At 55.7% G+C, this 14,171-nt stretch overlaps 11 protein-coding genes across 11 annotated transcripts; 7 read left to right on the top strand and 4 right to left on the bottom strand.

Annotated features, from left to right (window-relative positions):
* Positions 1 to 79: 79 nt before the first annotated feature.
* Positions 80 to 1,411, bottom strand: KRP23_8447 (uncharacterized protein; the record flags this gene model as incomplete). The annotated part of the gene is made up of 1 exon (XM_067893888.1): positions 80 to 1,411. The coding sequence occupies one exon, from the start codon at positions 1,409 to 1,411 to the stop codon at positions 80 to 82; it is 1,332 nt and encodes a 443-aa protein (XP_067743375.1).
* A 181-nt stretch (positions 1,412 to 1,592) lies between these two features.
* On the top strand, positions 1,593 to 2,427 carry KRP23_8446 (GDSL esterase/lipase; the record flags this gene model as incomplete). The annotated part of the gene is made up of 2 exons (XM_067893887.1): positions 1,593 to 1,783; positions 1,875 to 2,427. 2 exons carry the CDS (start codon positions 1,593 to 1,595, stop codon positions 2,425 to 2,427), a joined length of 744 nt encoding a protein of 247 aa, XP_067743374.1.
* A 199-nt stretch (positions 2,428 to 2,626) lies between these two features.
* Positions 2,627 to 3,510, top strand: KRP23_8445 (GDSL esterase/lipase; the record flags this gene model as incomplete). The annotated part of the gene is made up of 2 exons (XM_067893886.1): positions 2,627 to 2,901; positions 2,964 to 3,510. 2 exons carry the CDS (start codon positions 2,627 to 2,629, stop codon positions 3,508 to 3,510), a joined length of 822 nt encoding a protein of 273 aa, XP_067743373.1.
* A 455-nt stretch (positions 3,511 to 3,965) lies between these two features.
* KRP23_8444 (GDSL esterase/lipase) lies at positions 3,966 to 4,904 on the top strand (the record flags this gene model as incomplete). The annotated part of the gene is made up of 1 exon (XM_067893885.1): positions 3,966 to 4,904. One exon carries the CDS (start codon positions 3,966 to 3,968, stop codon positions 4,902 to 4,904), a length of 939 nt encoding a protein of 312 aa, XP_067743372.1.
* Positions 4,905 to 5,171: 267 nt separating this feature from the next.
* KRP23_8443 (GDSL esterase/lipase) lies at positions 5,172 to 6,141 on the top strand (the record flags this gene model as incomplete). Its single annotated transcript, XM_067893884.1, has 2 exons — positions 5,172 to 5,449; positions 5,517 to 6,141. The coding sequence occupies 2 exons, from the start codon at positions 5,172 to 5,174 to the stop codon at positions 6,139 to 6,141; spliced, it is 903 nt and encodes a 300-aa protein (XP_067743371.1).
* A 286-nt stretch (positions 6,142 to 6,427) lies between these two features.
* On the top strand, positions 6,428 to 7,219 carry KRP23_8442 (GDSL esterase/lipase; the record flags this gene model as incomplete). Its single annotated transcript, XM_067893883.1, has 1 exon — positions 6,428 to 7,219. The coding sequence occupies one exon, from the start codon at positions 6,428 to 6,430 to the stop codon at positions 7,217 to 7,219; it is 792 nt and encodes a 263-aa protein (XP_067743370.1).
* Positions 7,220 to 7,266: 47 nt separating this feature from the next.
* On the bottom strand, positions 7,267 to 9,426 carry KRP23_8441 (uncharacterized protein; the record flags this gene model as incomplete). The annotated part of the gene is made up of 2 exons (XM_067893881.1): positions 7,267 to 9,057; positions 9,133 to 9,426. The coding sequence occupies 2 exons, from the start codon at positions 9,424 to 9,426 to the stop codon at positions 7,267 to 7,269; spliced, it is 2,085 nt and encodes a 694-aa protein (XP_067743369.1).
* A 349-nt stretch (positions 9,427 to 9,775) lies between these two features.
* Positions 9,776 to 10,573, top strand: KRP23_8440 (Thioredoxin; the record flags this gene model as incomplete). Its single annotated transcript, XM_067893880.1, has 1 exon — positions 9,776 to 10,573. One exon carries the CDS (start codon positions 9,776 to 9,778, stop codon positions 10,571 to 10,573), a length of 798 nt encoding a protein of 265 aa, XP_067743368.1.
* Positions 10,574 to 10,776: 203 nt separating this feature from the next.
* Positions 10,777 to 11,127, bottom strand: KRP23_8439 (Secreted RxLR effector protein RXLR-C04; the record flags this gene model as incomplete). Its single annotated transcript, XM_067893879.1, has 1 exon — positions 10,777 to 11,127. One exon carries the CDS (start codon positions 11,125 to 11,127, stop codon positions 10,777 to 10,779), a length of 351 nt encoding a protein of 116 aa, XP_067743367.1.
* Positions 11,128 to 12,074: 947 nt separating this feature from the next.
* Positions 12,075 to 12,909, bottom strand: KRP23_8438 (GDSL esterase/lipase; the record flags this gene model as incomplete). Its single annotated transcript, XM_067893878.1, has 2 exons — positions 12,075 to 12,627; positions 12,719 to 12,909. 2 exons carry the CDS (start codon positions 12,907 to 12,909, stop codon positions 12,075 to 12,077), a joined length of 744 nt encoding a protein of 247 aa, XP_067743366.1.
* A 181-nt stretch (positions 12,910 to 13,090) lies between these two features.
* Positions 13,091 to 13,450, top strand: KRP23_8437 (uncharacterized protein; the record flags this gene model as incomplete). The annotated part of the gene is made up of 1 exon (XM_067893877.1): positions 13,091 to 13,450. One exon carries the CDS (start codon positions 13,091 to 13,093, stop codon positions 13,448 to 13,450), a length of 360 nt encoding a protein of 119 aa, XP_067743365.1.
* Positions 13,451 to 14,171: the final 721 nt, after the last annotated feature.

The raw sequence follows: 14,171 nt of genomic DNA, 5'->3' as shown, positions 1-14,171 counted from the left end.
AGGCACTGGATTGTACCACCACATATTGCTCGGTCCGATCATTCAACAACAAATGTGCAACAAAGAGAATTGTAGTGGTTTAGAAGGCAAAGTTGGAGAGGTCTAGCTCCCAATTCACGGGTGTGGGGCTCTTTGGAACTTGTGCCGAATCTTCGGACTCAGGCGATACTTCAGCTGGAAGAATGTTGTCACGCTCGATTTCACCGACCGAAGCAAGTTGTCCGTCCTTTGGCTTCGTTTCTTGAATCGACAAGTCCCTTTCTGCGCGAATTTCTTGGGTTTGACCTTCATAGCTGCTACTGTTTCTACTGATAGATGACATGCTGTTTCCGCTTCTTTTGCTATTGCGAGTGCTGCTACTGCCGTTGGTGCAGTGGCTGATACTGCTCCTAGGACTTCGTCTGCTACTGGTCGATGGCCGGGAAGACCGAATCGAGTCACCAGCTACTGAAGAGCGTGAAGAGGACGACGAAGCACTCCATGGGGACTCAGACGCAGAAAATGACTGAGAAGTGTGGCTTCTTCCGCTTCTGCGACGACTATTGGCAAGGTCCGCAAGTGTAGGGCCGACAGCAACTGACTCGAGTCGCGTTCTTGACGCCCACACGTATTCGTCGTAAATGCTCTGCGGCGGAGAATGTAGCGGTGAATTGAACTCGGCAACTGCAAACGAAGTGTCAAACCTCGAATAGGATGGGTGGTTCGCTGTTTCCGTTGCTTGATCTCTCACGCGCGCCGTTGTCTGTTGCTGCTGGTTCACGGCGAAATGGCGGCTCTCAACACATTCTTGAGGTTCTTCCTCCTTGTGTATAACGCCAACGACAGCATTTGTAGCTTTAAGAGAGTAAAAGTGTCTCTCTTTCTTCTCCAGCATCTCCTGAAACATCGTCAACACTGATTCCTCCCTTTGAGATGACCCCTTGGACGCCTCCTTCTGCCAATGGCGAGAGCGAGGTCGCTGGTGGCGCTCACGAGAGCGATCCACTACATCTTCAGCAATATCGGACCGGGACTGTCTTACGGGAGGATCTACAGCGACTGATTTAGCTGGACGATGGTATTCGATTGCAGCATTCACCGCCACGGCGAGCTCTTCAAGAGTCATGCCACCGGCACTTCGTTTGTCACGCCCGTCGCACGATGAAACTTCGGACCCCCACTCTGAATCCCAGTCAAAATCATCACCACTCTCGTCACTTTCGTCCTCACAATCATGATACAACGTCTCTAGGTCCTCAAGAACGCGTCTAGCCACCTCCCGCTCGTGCTCGGCCGAAAGAGGCTCAGCAAACGTTTGGCCACGTTTCCCCATCACTCCTCCATTCTTGAGATCTTGCCCGGGGTCCCATGAGCCTCCGTAACTTGAACTCGAAGATCCTGACGACGAATCCCACCGCGTAGTGGAGACCATGCTACTGCGCAGCCTTGCCTCGAACAGGGAGTGACCCTTTGCTGACGACCTTGAAGTTGTCCTGTAACGGACAAGCGATCGGATTGGACGATTTAAACCTCGTTCGCTGCAGCGATTGGCGGAAAACAAAGAGCAAGTCTCAGATGACGCTGTCAATTTCACTGTCGATTGCGTCGTCGTCATGAGTTCCTCTGACGCTTCTAGCAACGCAGCTTCGCCATCGACCCCGCGACCTGTAATTTACCTCACGGGTGACTCGCTGACCCAGCGCGGGACGGACCTGGACAATGCCGGTTGGGCGACATTGATGCAGCATCGCTACAACCGCTCGGCCGATATCGTTTCTCGAGGACTGTCGGGCTACAACACCAAGTGCGTCTTGCTGCTTCCCGGACGCGATGCCATCTAATCTGCGCACTAACTAACTGGTGTTGTGGCCTCGACACCCTTTTTCCGACTGTAGGTGGTTCATTGAGTCTGCGTTGCCAGTGATCGAGCGCGAACTCTCCACTGAAGGACGCTCGCCGTCGCTGATCACTTTGTGGCTGGGCGCGAACGACGCTGCTCTCCCCGACAGCTACGCTGCTCGCCAGCATGTCCCTCTCGCGACGTACAAGAAGAACTTGGCCAAGATCGTCCGCACGTACCAGACTATTGCCCCCCAAGCCCAGATCCTGCTGATCACACCGCCTCACGTCGACGACGCCGTCCGGAAGTCACGCTCGTCCGATGGACGCGCTGAGCGCACGAACGCGACGGCAGGAGAATACGCGCAAGCGTGTGTGGAGGTTGCCGGTCAACTGAACGTGAACGTGCTGGACTTGCACTCGTTTTTCAACGCCATGCCGGAGAGCGAGCGTGCTGCGTGTTTGGACGACGGACTGCACTTCACCGCGAAGGGCAACCGCTTGGTGGACGAGCAGCTACAAGCGAAGATTCGTGACGCGTTCCCTGGCCTCGTCAAGCAGCTCGAAACGTGGCAACTCCCCGACTTTCACGTGTGGATGGATGCGTAGACCATTCAGGTCAACACCGTCCAACCTTCTTCCTCTGAGAGCATGGCATCGTTTTAGCCACCCCAGCGAATGCTATCCTATAAGATGTTAACCGTTCTACAGCGGAATTGTGCACGCCGCGCGTGTGATTCTCTCCTTTGCTTTGACGCGCTCCCCCCACCGGTTCCCTACCGGTTTCCCATTTTCATTCCTGCGTCTGATGGCATCTACGCGTGTCACGCTGCGCCGCCTCGTGCCGGTTGCTGTCACCGTAGCTGCCGTCTGCTTGGCGTCATACCTTGGGGCTTGGGATCAGGCTCTCCGTGTGATCCGCGGCGGCCCCGCTCAGACCCGGCCGGTGCTGCTGCTGATAGGCGACTCCCTCACGGAGCACGGCGTCAATCCGGACAAGTCTGGATGGGTGACACTGCTGCAGAATCGCTACCAGCGCTCGGCGGACATCTTGCCTCGTGGGCTTTCAGGCTATAACACCAGGTAGACTTGAAACGATTGATCATTGCGAAGGTATCCGATAACTTTGAGAACTTCGTTGACAGGTGGTTCATCGAGTACGCGCTGCCCGTCATCAAGCGCGAGTTGTCGAGTGACCGCATTTCCCCGTCCCTCATCACGCTGTGGCTGGGAGCAAACGACGCTGCTCTTGCAGACGGACCGTCAGCGCGGCAACACGTCCCAGTGGATATTTACGCCACCAACCTCGAGGCGATTATCAACATTTTAAGGGCGAGCGCTCCGGGTGCCGGCATCCTCGTAATCACACCTCCACACGTAGACGACGCAGCTCGGCGGCAGCGTTCCAAGACCGGGCGTCTCGATCGATCGACCGCCATGGCGGGCGTGTACGCGCGGGTGTGCGTGGAGACGGCCAAAAAGCTGGACCTGCCCGTGTTGGATTTGTACAGCCTGTTTAGCTCTATGCCAGCGCGCGAGCGCACGAGGTGTCTCGAGGACGGGCTGCACTTGTCGGCGTGGGGCAATCAATTGATGGCGGGGCTGCTGCGCGCGAAGGTTGAAGCCGCGTTTCCAGCGCTGGCGTCTCGCCTGAAGGTCTGGGAGATCCCCAATTGGGATCGACTCCCATGACCGTCGAATGGCTACGATAGTTGACGCGACGTGAGTCCTTGAACCGAATCACGCGAAGCCATGAGCAACCCGAGCCGTATCCGGTGTAAATCCAGTTTTCTTCGAGGAACTCCTGGCAGGCACGGAAAGCAGTGCAAGAATGTAACGCACGTAGGTACACCTTGTTGAGATAGGTCGGAAAGGCTTGAAGTGGAGCGGTCTGCAAAATGGCCACCACTCGACTGCAAAAAAGGCAACAACATGGAAACGATTCCTGCTGCATCGAAAGTGTCACACCAAGCCGACCCCCAACATCGTGAAACTGGAGTGTAAATCCGACAATCACCCCGAATAGCAACCATGTCACCCTGATTAAAACTCCTGATGATTATCTTGTCCAGTCCATCCGCGGCTCCCGAGGCATCATTCCAAGACTCCGACGGTTCGATGGCGCCTCTCACTGCCGAAATCCCGCCATGATCCGCGCGCCCATCAAGCCCAAGCCTTCCGCCTCCATCTCCGTCGCGCCGCTGTCCCTCAAGACCAAGCGCGCGCTGCTGGCCTGCTTCGCTTTGGCCGCGTACGTCGCGTGGTCGCTGGGCGCGTGGGAGGAGCTCCTGATCGAGAGCGGTTTGCGTCCGCGGCTGCGTCCCGTGCTGCTGCTGGCCGGCGACTCGCTCACTGAGAAGGGCACGAACCCCAAGGCCAATGGCTGGGTCACCCTCCTGCAGAACGAGTACACGCGCTCGGCCAACGTGGTGCCCCGCGGCCTCTCGGGCTACAACACGCGCTGGTACCTCAAGTACGCCATGCCCGTGCTGCGCGGCGAGATCCTCAGCGGCTCGTACACTCCCGCTCTCATCACGTTATGGCTCGGAGCCAATGACGCCGCCTTACCTGCGGGCAGCAGCCCAGAGCAACATGTGCCCCTTGACCGGTACCAGCAGAATCTGGTCGAGATCGTCCGGGAGTTCCAGAATCTGGCCCCAGATGCCAGAATTGTGCTAATTACTCCACCCCACGTGGACGACAATGCGAGGCACCGCCGTGCCAGACAGCACAAGGGCAATATGAAGGGGGTGATCGACCGCACCAACGAAATGGCGGGGAAGTATGCGGCGGCTTGTGTGCAAACGGCGCGCAAATTGGGACTCCCCGTGGTTGACCTGTACACATACTTTAACGACATGCCGCGGTGGAAACGCAACAACTTGCTGGAGGACGGACTGCACCTGAACACGAGAGGCAACAAGCTCATGTACGACCAGCTCCTGGACAAGGTCAAGGCCGAGTTCCCCGACGTGGTGCGCAAACTCGAGCGCTGGCAGCTCCCAAACTTTAACAGGCTGGTCGAGAGCGACCCGTGGGTGCCCGACGATACCAGCAACAACACGCGCAGTCTCCGAGACCACTGATCGTACAGTTAACTTATATTACCATAGAACACGTATTGACCACAGATTTCTCCTGTCCTCACGACCGCTCACTGACGTGGCGTAAATGCGAGATCGTTGATTGACGAGGCCACCTGCTTGTGTTTGCGGCCCGATGACAATCCCGAACCTCTCTAGTGATGGTGAACCAGTGCCGTTCACTGCTGAAATTCCCTCAGTCCGAGACGCTCTGATTTAATAGTCATGATCGCTTCTCCGGTAACACCGAAGGCTCCGTCGCCAGCGCCAATGCCACCCGTCCATAGTGTGTCCTTCAAGACCAAGCGCGGCCTGCTGATGTTTTTTGCGCTGGCGGCATACACCGCGTGGTCGTTCGGGGCGTGGGAGGCCATTCTGATGAGAACCAGCACCCGTCCTCGACTTCGCCCCGTGTTCTTGCTCGTGGGAGACTCCCTGACCGAGAAGGGCACGATCCCCAAGACGAATGGCTGGGTCGCCTTGCTACAGAACGACTACAGGCGATCTGTTAACGTCGTGCCCCGCGGGCTGTCAGGCTACAACACCAGGTTTGGAATTGATGCTGGTATACTGGAGCTTTGGGTATCGGATGACCATCTCGTGTTGTCTGCTTAGATGGTACCTGAAGTACTCTGTGCCGATGATCCAGGGTGAAATTGCCAGCGGCATCTACATGCCAGCTTTCATCACGATTTGGCTGGGTGCCAACGACGCTGCATTGCCAAACGGAAGCAGTCCAGCACAGCACGTCCCCATTGACGCGTACAAGGAAAACCTCGTCAAGCTGGTGGATGCTTTCCGGGGAATGGCACCCGATGCCAGCATCTTGCTCATTACCCCGCCGTGCGTTGACGACCACGTTCAAGAAAGAAATGCCAGGAGATACAAGGGCGCCAAGAAAGGTTTGGTCGCCCACTCCAACGAAATGGCTGGCAACTACGCGCGGGCCTGCGTGGACACAGCGAGCAGCTTGGGACTCCCCGTGCTCGACTTGCACACTTACTTTAACAATATGACCGAGTGGGACCGCAAGAACATCCTCGAGGACGGCCTGCACCTCAACATGAGAGGCAACAACTTCATGTACCAGCAGCTCCTCCAGAAGATTGACGCCGACTTCCCAAACATCTCGCACAAGCTCGAGCGGTGGCAGATTCCAAGTTACGAAAAGTGGCTCGAGCTGGACCCCTGGACGCCAGACAATGCGAACAGCACCAAGTCGGAGCTCAGAAGGGCATGAAAACATCTTGTACTCTAGAATACGCGTTGACAGAAGCTCTTCTTGTGGTTTTGTCTGCTGTTTGAAGACTCCTGTCGTGGCTGATTGCAGTCAAGCACCAACAAGGTGGTGCACGACCAAATTCGCAAGATAACTGACCGGAAATCTCGTGCAAACCGATTCCCATTGAGTAGACGCGACAGCGTATTCTCCAGCACTAGGAATTTCATGAACAATCCAAGACTTGATCCGGGTGTCCTGCTTATTCCCGCCTCGCGACAAATCCTCCTTAGCCGCAGATCTCGCCATGCTGATGCGCCGCGGTCTCCTCTCGTCGGTGTTGGGTCGTCGTGTGTCCTCCATTTCGCCACGAATGTCCTCACGACCGAGGTTGCTGCTGTTTGGGGACTCGCTAACCGAAGAAGGCACAGACCCGAGGCTGGGAGGCTGGGTGTGCCAATTGCAGCACCGCTACACTCGATCTGCCGATGTTGTGGTGCGTGGCCTCTACGGCTATAACACGGAGGTTTTTGTCCAGCATGCTCTCCCGAGTATCAAGAGAGACCTGGCCGCGTGGTCGGAGCCTCCAGCGCTCATGACGTTGTGGCTTGGTGGCAACGACTCGGCACTGCTATCGGGATTCGAAGCTGCACTGCACGTGCCAATTGCACAGTATCGAGTCAATCTTCGCAGAATTGTGCAGGCCGTTCAAGAAGAAGCCCCAGAAGCTGCCATCTTGCTGATCACCCCACCTGCAGTGAACGATTTGGTACGACTGGAGCTATCGGCTGATGGAAAGTTGGACTTCTCCAATGCTGGAACTGCTGAATATGCCCACGCTTGCCTTGAGGAAGCGCAGCAGTTGGGGGTATCGGTGCTAGATCTTCATGGTGCCATGCACAAATTGGCCGAGGAGCAGCGCCTTGTCTGTCAATACGATGGCCTGCATTTCAATGCCAAGGGGAATGCTTTCGTCTTTGAAAAGGTTCTTGCCGCTATTGAGCTTCACTTTCCAGCGCTGGCTAAGCGTTTCGACACCTGGGAACACCCGGACTACCTCACGCTGACAGCCAGAAACCCAGAATTGGGAAACAATTAATGCTCGTCGATCGGTGCACAAAAAGCTCTCACATTACTCGCTTTAAATTATTCAGTCTTGGCTTTCGTCGATGACGAAGGGCCCAGCTCGTCATCTGCCGCGTCCTTCATGTACTTGAGTAGCAGGTACCAATCCATGATAAACAGCACTAGCACAATCACCACTGCAGGAGCCGAGCGCACCGACAAAAGCGCCACGTTCAGCACGGCTGCAAGTCCGAGCTTCCATTCCAGTGGGAGATTTTGCAGATCTGGTAGGCTTCCATTGGCCGTAGGTTGAATGTCTATCAGTTCTCGGGTTGGCATAACTCCTGGCACCTCCTCGATGTCATCGTCTTCGTGTAATTCATCGTCCGAGTCCGATTCAGACTCATCGTCATCATCGTCGTCCGAGTCGCCATCCTCTTTAGTGTCAAAATCGTCGTCGTCGTCCGACTCCTCAATGGGGCTGAGTGGCCTGTTTGGATCGAGGGTCGAATTCATGGTCGCCATGGCACTTCCGTTGGTGTCCAAGTCGGCGTCTGCTTTGGAGCTCTCGTCGCCAGATTCACTGGAATGTGAGTCCTTTCGCACTGCTGCTGATCGTGCAGCCTTCAGCATGGCCTTCTTGCTGTTCCGACCACGGCGCGAAAGCTGCGCCGTCAGAATAGCTGTAGATATGGCATTCTCCCACTCGTTGTACTCGCTTTGGGACGGAGCACAGATTTTCCAGCAATGCTTCTTAGTGCGAATGAGAAACGTGTAGGGCGTGGGAGCTGCATCCAAGCTCAGACTGCTGGTGATAGCCAGTGAGGCGTGCTTGTTTTTCAGGTTCAGCTTGGCCAACGACAATCCTCGGCGAGCAGCAGCCTCGGAATCGTAGTAGCGCAACATGCACTTCCGCGGATCTAGCACGAACCACTTGCGGTACCAGTTTCTTCCGCGAAACTTCACACTACGCTGAATAATGAGTGACCCAACTTTGCCTGGAGCCATACCTCGGTTCCGGGCTTGTCTCTCACTTGGAGGTGCGGACGATCTTCGAGGTATCAGGTGTCGATTCTTTCCGGATGTAGATCCATCTTCGTTACCCCCATTCCCATGCGCAAACGGCTTTGAAAGGAGTGAGATCGACGAGTTCACGAGACGTCGAGGGTGCATCGCGTTGCTCCGGGTATGCTCAATAAAGCCCATCCGGCGATTGTCCACATCTATGCCGTCAGACGCTCCACTGCCTGTAATCCCAGATTCATCAGCAGACGCAACTCCATCTTGAGATGCCACAGAAGCACTTCCATTCATCTGCGGCGTCCCATTTTGTGACTCCACCTCGGCCCAGTAGATCAGCACCTTCGCTTTGCTCCACGTGTACGTGTTATCCCACGTAAGCGTGCATGTACCTGGGGCAGTGCAGCGATAAAAACCCTTGATAGGTTTCACATCTGCACCTTCACGCGAGTACGCGCGGATCATCTCGTCCTCAAACGTGGCACTGAATCCAATGTTGTGCTTTTTGGTTGTGAACTGCCACGACGCCACGTCTCCCGCGGCACTCAGTGGTAACGTCACGGAGAACGACTGCCCCGCTCTCACCGTCACAATGGTCCCGGGCAGTCCCTCCAACATCCTCGAGGGCACCAAAAGTCCGTCTTCGTCGTCACTGCTATCGGAAACAGCCGTCGATGCCTCGAGAAAGTCTCGCAGCACATTGGATGCCTTCACCTCCGGGATCAGCATCAGCTGCGCTAGATACGCCGTGAGCTCGTTGCGCTTCTCCTCAATGTACTCGTTATCGTATCTCTTCTTGCGCATTGTAGGCAAATCCCGCGGCAAATTGGACTTGGGGTACGTCTTCGACAGCTACAAACAGTCGTCACACAATACCCAAGTCAGTTGCCACAGAAAACGTCACTAAACCCTCCTCCGTCTCCGTACTCTCGAGTGCAGTGTACTGAATTGTTTGTAGCTCCGTTGCACGACATGGCGTCGTTCCGTGGGGTCATCGCCGTCGCTGTCCGCTTCAAAGTACGCGGCGATAGTGAAGAGCGCGTAGAAGCTGCCGCCGTCCGGCAGGTAGCGCAGCGGGTCCAGCGCCTTCTTCTTGGGCGAGAGTCTCTTCTGGATCTTGTGGGCTTCAATGCGGCAGACCACGAGCTGCTTCTTGCCGCATTTGGGCTGCGCGTCGGCGTCGGGAGGTGTGGCGCGCACGGGGTCAGCGTCGACGTCCATGCTGCGTGGAGGGCGCCAACAGCGAGCGTTTCCTCGTCACCCACGTACAATGCGGCAACCGCTCGGCTCAGGCTGTACACTCTACCGGTAATTAGGCTGTACCTTTTTGTATGTAGCTATCTATAGCTATTCATAGAAAGGATATAGGTTGACCTAAAATGGTGTATTCGTGGTGTGGTCCGATCTTTCCCGCCAAAAGCCGTTGAAGGGCATCGTTGCCTGTCGACGAAAAACAAACTCGGAGTTTGTATGCCCGTCAGCTGACAAGTTTCCGCACTCGTCAAGTCTGGCCTCATTCTCCATCCTGCCGCGTGCCGCTCAAGTCCAAGAAGTTCCGAGCCAGTTGAAGATGATCGCGATCGCGTCAGCCGAAGAGTTCCACGCCGCCGTGGCCAAGACGGAGCTGCCAGTGGTGGCCTGCTTCTCGGCGCCCTGGTGCGGCGGCTGCAAAATGGTGGCGCCCAAGGTGGCGGCGCTGGCTGGCGAACTGCAGACGCGCGCGCAGTTCGTCCAAGTGAGCGCCGAACAGCTCGAGACGCTGTGCGAGGAGGTGGAGGTGGACAGCTTCCCGCACTTCCGAGTGTACAACGCGGGCGCGGTCCTGGGTGACATCACGAGCTCCAAGATCGACAAGGTGGAGGCCTTCATCCGTGCATTGGTGGCGCCCGACACGGCGAACAGGCAGGAGGGGACGCCCGAGGAGGACGACGCGGTGGTGGAGGAAGCGACGAATGGAGCTGTGGACAAGGCAGCTGCAGAGAATGAGGGAGTGGTTGAGGCGGAGGTCGATGACGGCTCCAAGAAGCGTCAGGAGCGGGAGGAAATGGAGGAAAATGACGAACACGTTGCCAAGAAGGCCAAGACGGAGGAGTTGGAAGCAGAAAAAACGAAGGAGGAGGTTGATGCGTCAACGAATGAAGAGGCGGGGGTGGTGCCAACAGAGAAGACGGAGATCGTGGTGGAAGCTGAGCAAGAGAAGACGGAAGCGGAGAAGCCAGGTGTGGTTGAAGTGGCTGCTGATGTGATGGAGAAGGAGGGAGCTGCTGACGAGTCTGCGAAGGAGAAGGAGGCTGCGCCAGCGGACAAGCTCGAGGCGATTGAAGCGACTGAGGTGAACGGTGCCCAGATCGATACCCCTGCCGCTTAAATCTGCTGTTGTCCGCTCTTCACGCGACAAGTTTTATATGCTGGAGTTGCTTGCAGATGAGGTTACATCGACCCACTCGTTCATGCTGCACGTATGTCGTAGCTTTCTAATCAAACTAAAAAAGTATTATTTGGGGAATCGAACGTGCATATTATGCAAGATTAGGGCAATGGTAAGCTCACAAACGACGCTATTACAGCAGTCTACTTGACTCCGAGGACCGCCAGGTACTCACCGTACTGCTTGACGACGGTGCTGTACTTGTCCAGGAGGCCTTGGCGCTGCAGCAGCGTCTCAATATCCTCCTTGTTCTGTCCATTCTGCAACCAGTTGCGGAAGGTCTGCTTAGCGTACGCGTGGTCGCTAAGCATTTTGTCGAGGATCTGCACTTCGATGTCCCTCTCTTCACCGGCAGCGTTATCGATAGCTGCAGGCGCCGTGTGGCTGCGTAGAATTCTGGACTTCAACAGGGTTGTCTCGGGAGTCGCGGACGTAAATTCGGTGCTCGCGACGAGAACAGCCGCGGCCAGCAGGAAGACGTTGACGACGCGCATGGTTGGCTCAGAAAAGAATGTGGCGCTGTCGAACTCGGGGTACAAATTCTAGACTGAATCTCTGATCAGGGCTGTCGAACAGCAAAGCCTGGGATCACTTTCCGCGCATCGGTCCGATTTATCCACGCGAACGGGGGTCTGCAAGTTACCCACGCAGACAGCAAGGCTTGCTGCAAACTGCTGGTCGAGTGGTCTCCACTGCATGTCTTGTGGCGCTTGGAGGTGGCCGTAATGCACATGCAGCCCTGCTGCATGTCGTCTGCCGGCACTTTCATGATTATGCAATTCTCGTGGTAACCGGAAGGATTAATCGAGTAATTACTACGTACTACTGTAGTACTAATTAGAGAGACTTCTGCGAGACGTGGTTCCGATCTGCAGAGCATTAATAGTTGTCGTTGCCGTGAAGGACAATCCACGCTGCTTGAAGCACACTCAAAGCAGAGACTGTCTTTGTAGAGCAAAACAAGATGCTCCTTGGGCGAGCGTTGACAATCCGCAGACGAGAGCAACACGCGAGTCTTTTGAAGTTCATGACCCTAAAAACTCAAACCTGCGACAGGTGAATCACAATTTCGTGGATCTGCGTATGCGCCTGCTCCTGCGGTTCACAAACCGTGACTTCATCGCCACGTTAGCACCAGAGATGTTCGCTGGCCCGCAGTTTCTGTGTATCAGCGCAAATGGTTTCAAGGTTACACAGGGAAATGCTATCAGTTCGATAATTTGGTGACTAACGTTAGTGTTTGCCACACGCTCAATAGTCAAGTGCTTATGGAGGTCAAGAACACGGGAGTGCCGGTGGCACCACATTCGGCTGTATGGCTATTATGATAGCATCTAAGGACGGAAGTCTTCACGCCATCGCTGAGAGAGAACGACAAAGGGGACTAAAGCGATGTCATGCTCTCAGAGGAAGAAGGTTGGACGGTGTTGACCTGAATGGGCTACGCATCCATCCACACGCGAAAGTCGGGAAGTTGCCACGTTTCGAGCTGCTTGGCGAGGCCAGGGAACGCGTCACGAATCTTCGCTTGTAGCTGCTCGTCCACCAAGCGGTTGCCCTTCGCGGTGAAGTGCAGTCCATCGTCCAAACACGCAGCACGCTCGCTCTCCGGCATGGCGTTGAAAAACGAGTGCAAGTCCAGCACGTTCACGGTCAGTTGACCGGCAACCTCCACACACGCTTGCGCGTATTCTCCTGCCGTCGCGTTCGTGCGCTCAGCGCGTCCATCGGACGAGCGTGACTTCCGGACGGCGTCGTCGACGTGAGGCGGTGTGATCAGCAGGATCTGGGCTTGGGGGGCAATAGTCTGGTACGTGCGGACGATCTTGGCCAAGTTCTTCTTGTACGTCGCGAGAGGGACATGCTGGCGAGCAGCGTAGCTGTCGGGGAGAGCAGCGTCGTTCGCGCCCAGCCACAAAGTGATCAGCGCCGGCGAACGTCCTTCGGTGGAGAGTTCGCGCTCGATCACTGGCAACGCAGACTCAATGAACCACCTACAGTCGGAAAAAGGGTGTCGAGGCCACAACACCAGTTAGTTAGTGCGCAGATTAGATGGCATCGCGTCCGGGAAGCAGCAAGACGCACTTGGTGTTGTAGCCCGACAGTCCTCGAGAAACGATATCGGCCGAGCGGTTGTAGCGATGCTGCATCAATGTCGCCCAACCGGCATTGTCCAGGTCCGTCCCGCGCTGGGTCAGCGAGTCACCCGTGAGGTAAATTACAGGTCGCGGGGTCGATGGCGAAGCTGCGTTGCTAGAAGCGTCAGAGGAACTCATGACGACGACGCAATCGACAGTGAAATTGACAGCGTCATCTGAGACTTGCTCTTTGTTTTCCGCCAATCGCTGCAGCGAACGAGGTTTAAATCGTCCAATCCGATCGCTTGTCCGTTACAGGACAACTTCAAGGTCGTCAGCAAAGGGTCACTCCCTGTTCGAGGCAAGGCTGCGCAGTAGCATGGTCTCCACTACGCGGTGGGATTCGTCGTCAGGATCTTCGAGTTCAAGTTACGGAGGCTCATGGGACCCCGGGCAAGATCTCAAGAATGGAGGAGTGATGGGGAAACGTGGCCAAACGTTTGCTGAGCCTCTTTCGGCCGAGCACGAGCGGGAGGTGGCTAGACGCGTTCTTGAGGACCTAGAGACGTTGTATCATGATTGTGAGGACGAAAGTGACGAGAGTGGTGATGATTTTGACTGGGATTCAGAGTGGGGGTCCGAAGTTTCATCGTGCGACGGGCGTGACAAACGAAGTGCCGGTGGCATGACTCTTGAAGAGCTCGCCGTGGCGGTGAATGCTATACCATCGTCCAGCTAAATCAGTCGCTGTAGATCCTCCCGTAAGACAGTCCCGGTCCGATATTGCTGAAGATGTAGTGGATCGCTCTCGTGAGCGCCACCAGCGACCTCGCTCTCGCCATTGGCAGAAGGAGGGGTCATCTCAAAGGGAGGAATCAGTGTTGACGATGTTTCAGGAGATGCTGGAGAAGAAAGAGAGACACTTTTACTCTCTTAAAGCTACAAATGCTGTCGTTGGCGTTATACACAAGGAGGAAGAACCTCAAGAATGTGTTGAGAGCCGCCATTTCGCCGTGAACCAGCAGCAACAGACAACGGCGCGCGTGAGAGATCAAGCGACGGAAACAGCGAACCACCCATCTTATTCGAGGTTTGACACTTCGTTTGCAGTTGCCGAGTTCAATTCACCGCTACATTCTCCGCCGCAGAGCATTTACGACGAATACGTGTGGGCGTCAAGAACGCGACTCGAGTCAGTTGCTGTCGGCCCTACACTTGCGGACCTTGCCAATAGTCGTCGCAGAAGCGGAAGAAGCCACACTTCTCAGTCATTTTCTGCGTCTGAGTCCTCATGGAGTGCTTCGTCGTCCTCTTCACGTTCTTCAGTAGCTGGTGACTCGATTCGGTCTTCCAGGCCATCGACCAGTAGCAGACGAAGTCCTAGGAGCAGTATCAGCCACTGCACCAACGGCAGTAGCAGCACTCGCAATAGCAAAAGAAGCGGAAACAGCATGTCATCT

The sequence above is a fragment of the Phytophthora ramorum genome (genome assembly GCF_020800215.1).
Source record: "Phytophthora ramorum isolate Pr-102 chromosome Unknown Phyram_PR-102_s0007, whole genome shotgun sequence".
NCBI classification, from domain to species: Eukaryota; Oomycota; class Peronosporomycetes; order Peronosporales; family Peronosporaceae; genus Phytophthora; species Phytophthora ramorum.
The sequence above is the reverse complement of the archived record's forward strand: the minus strand, read 5'-3'. Positions and strand labels throughout refer to the sequence as shown.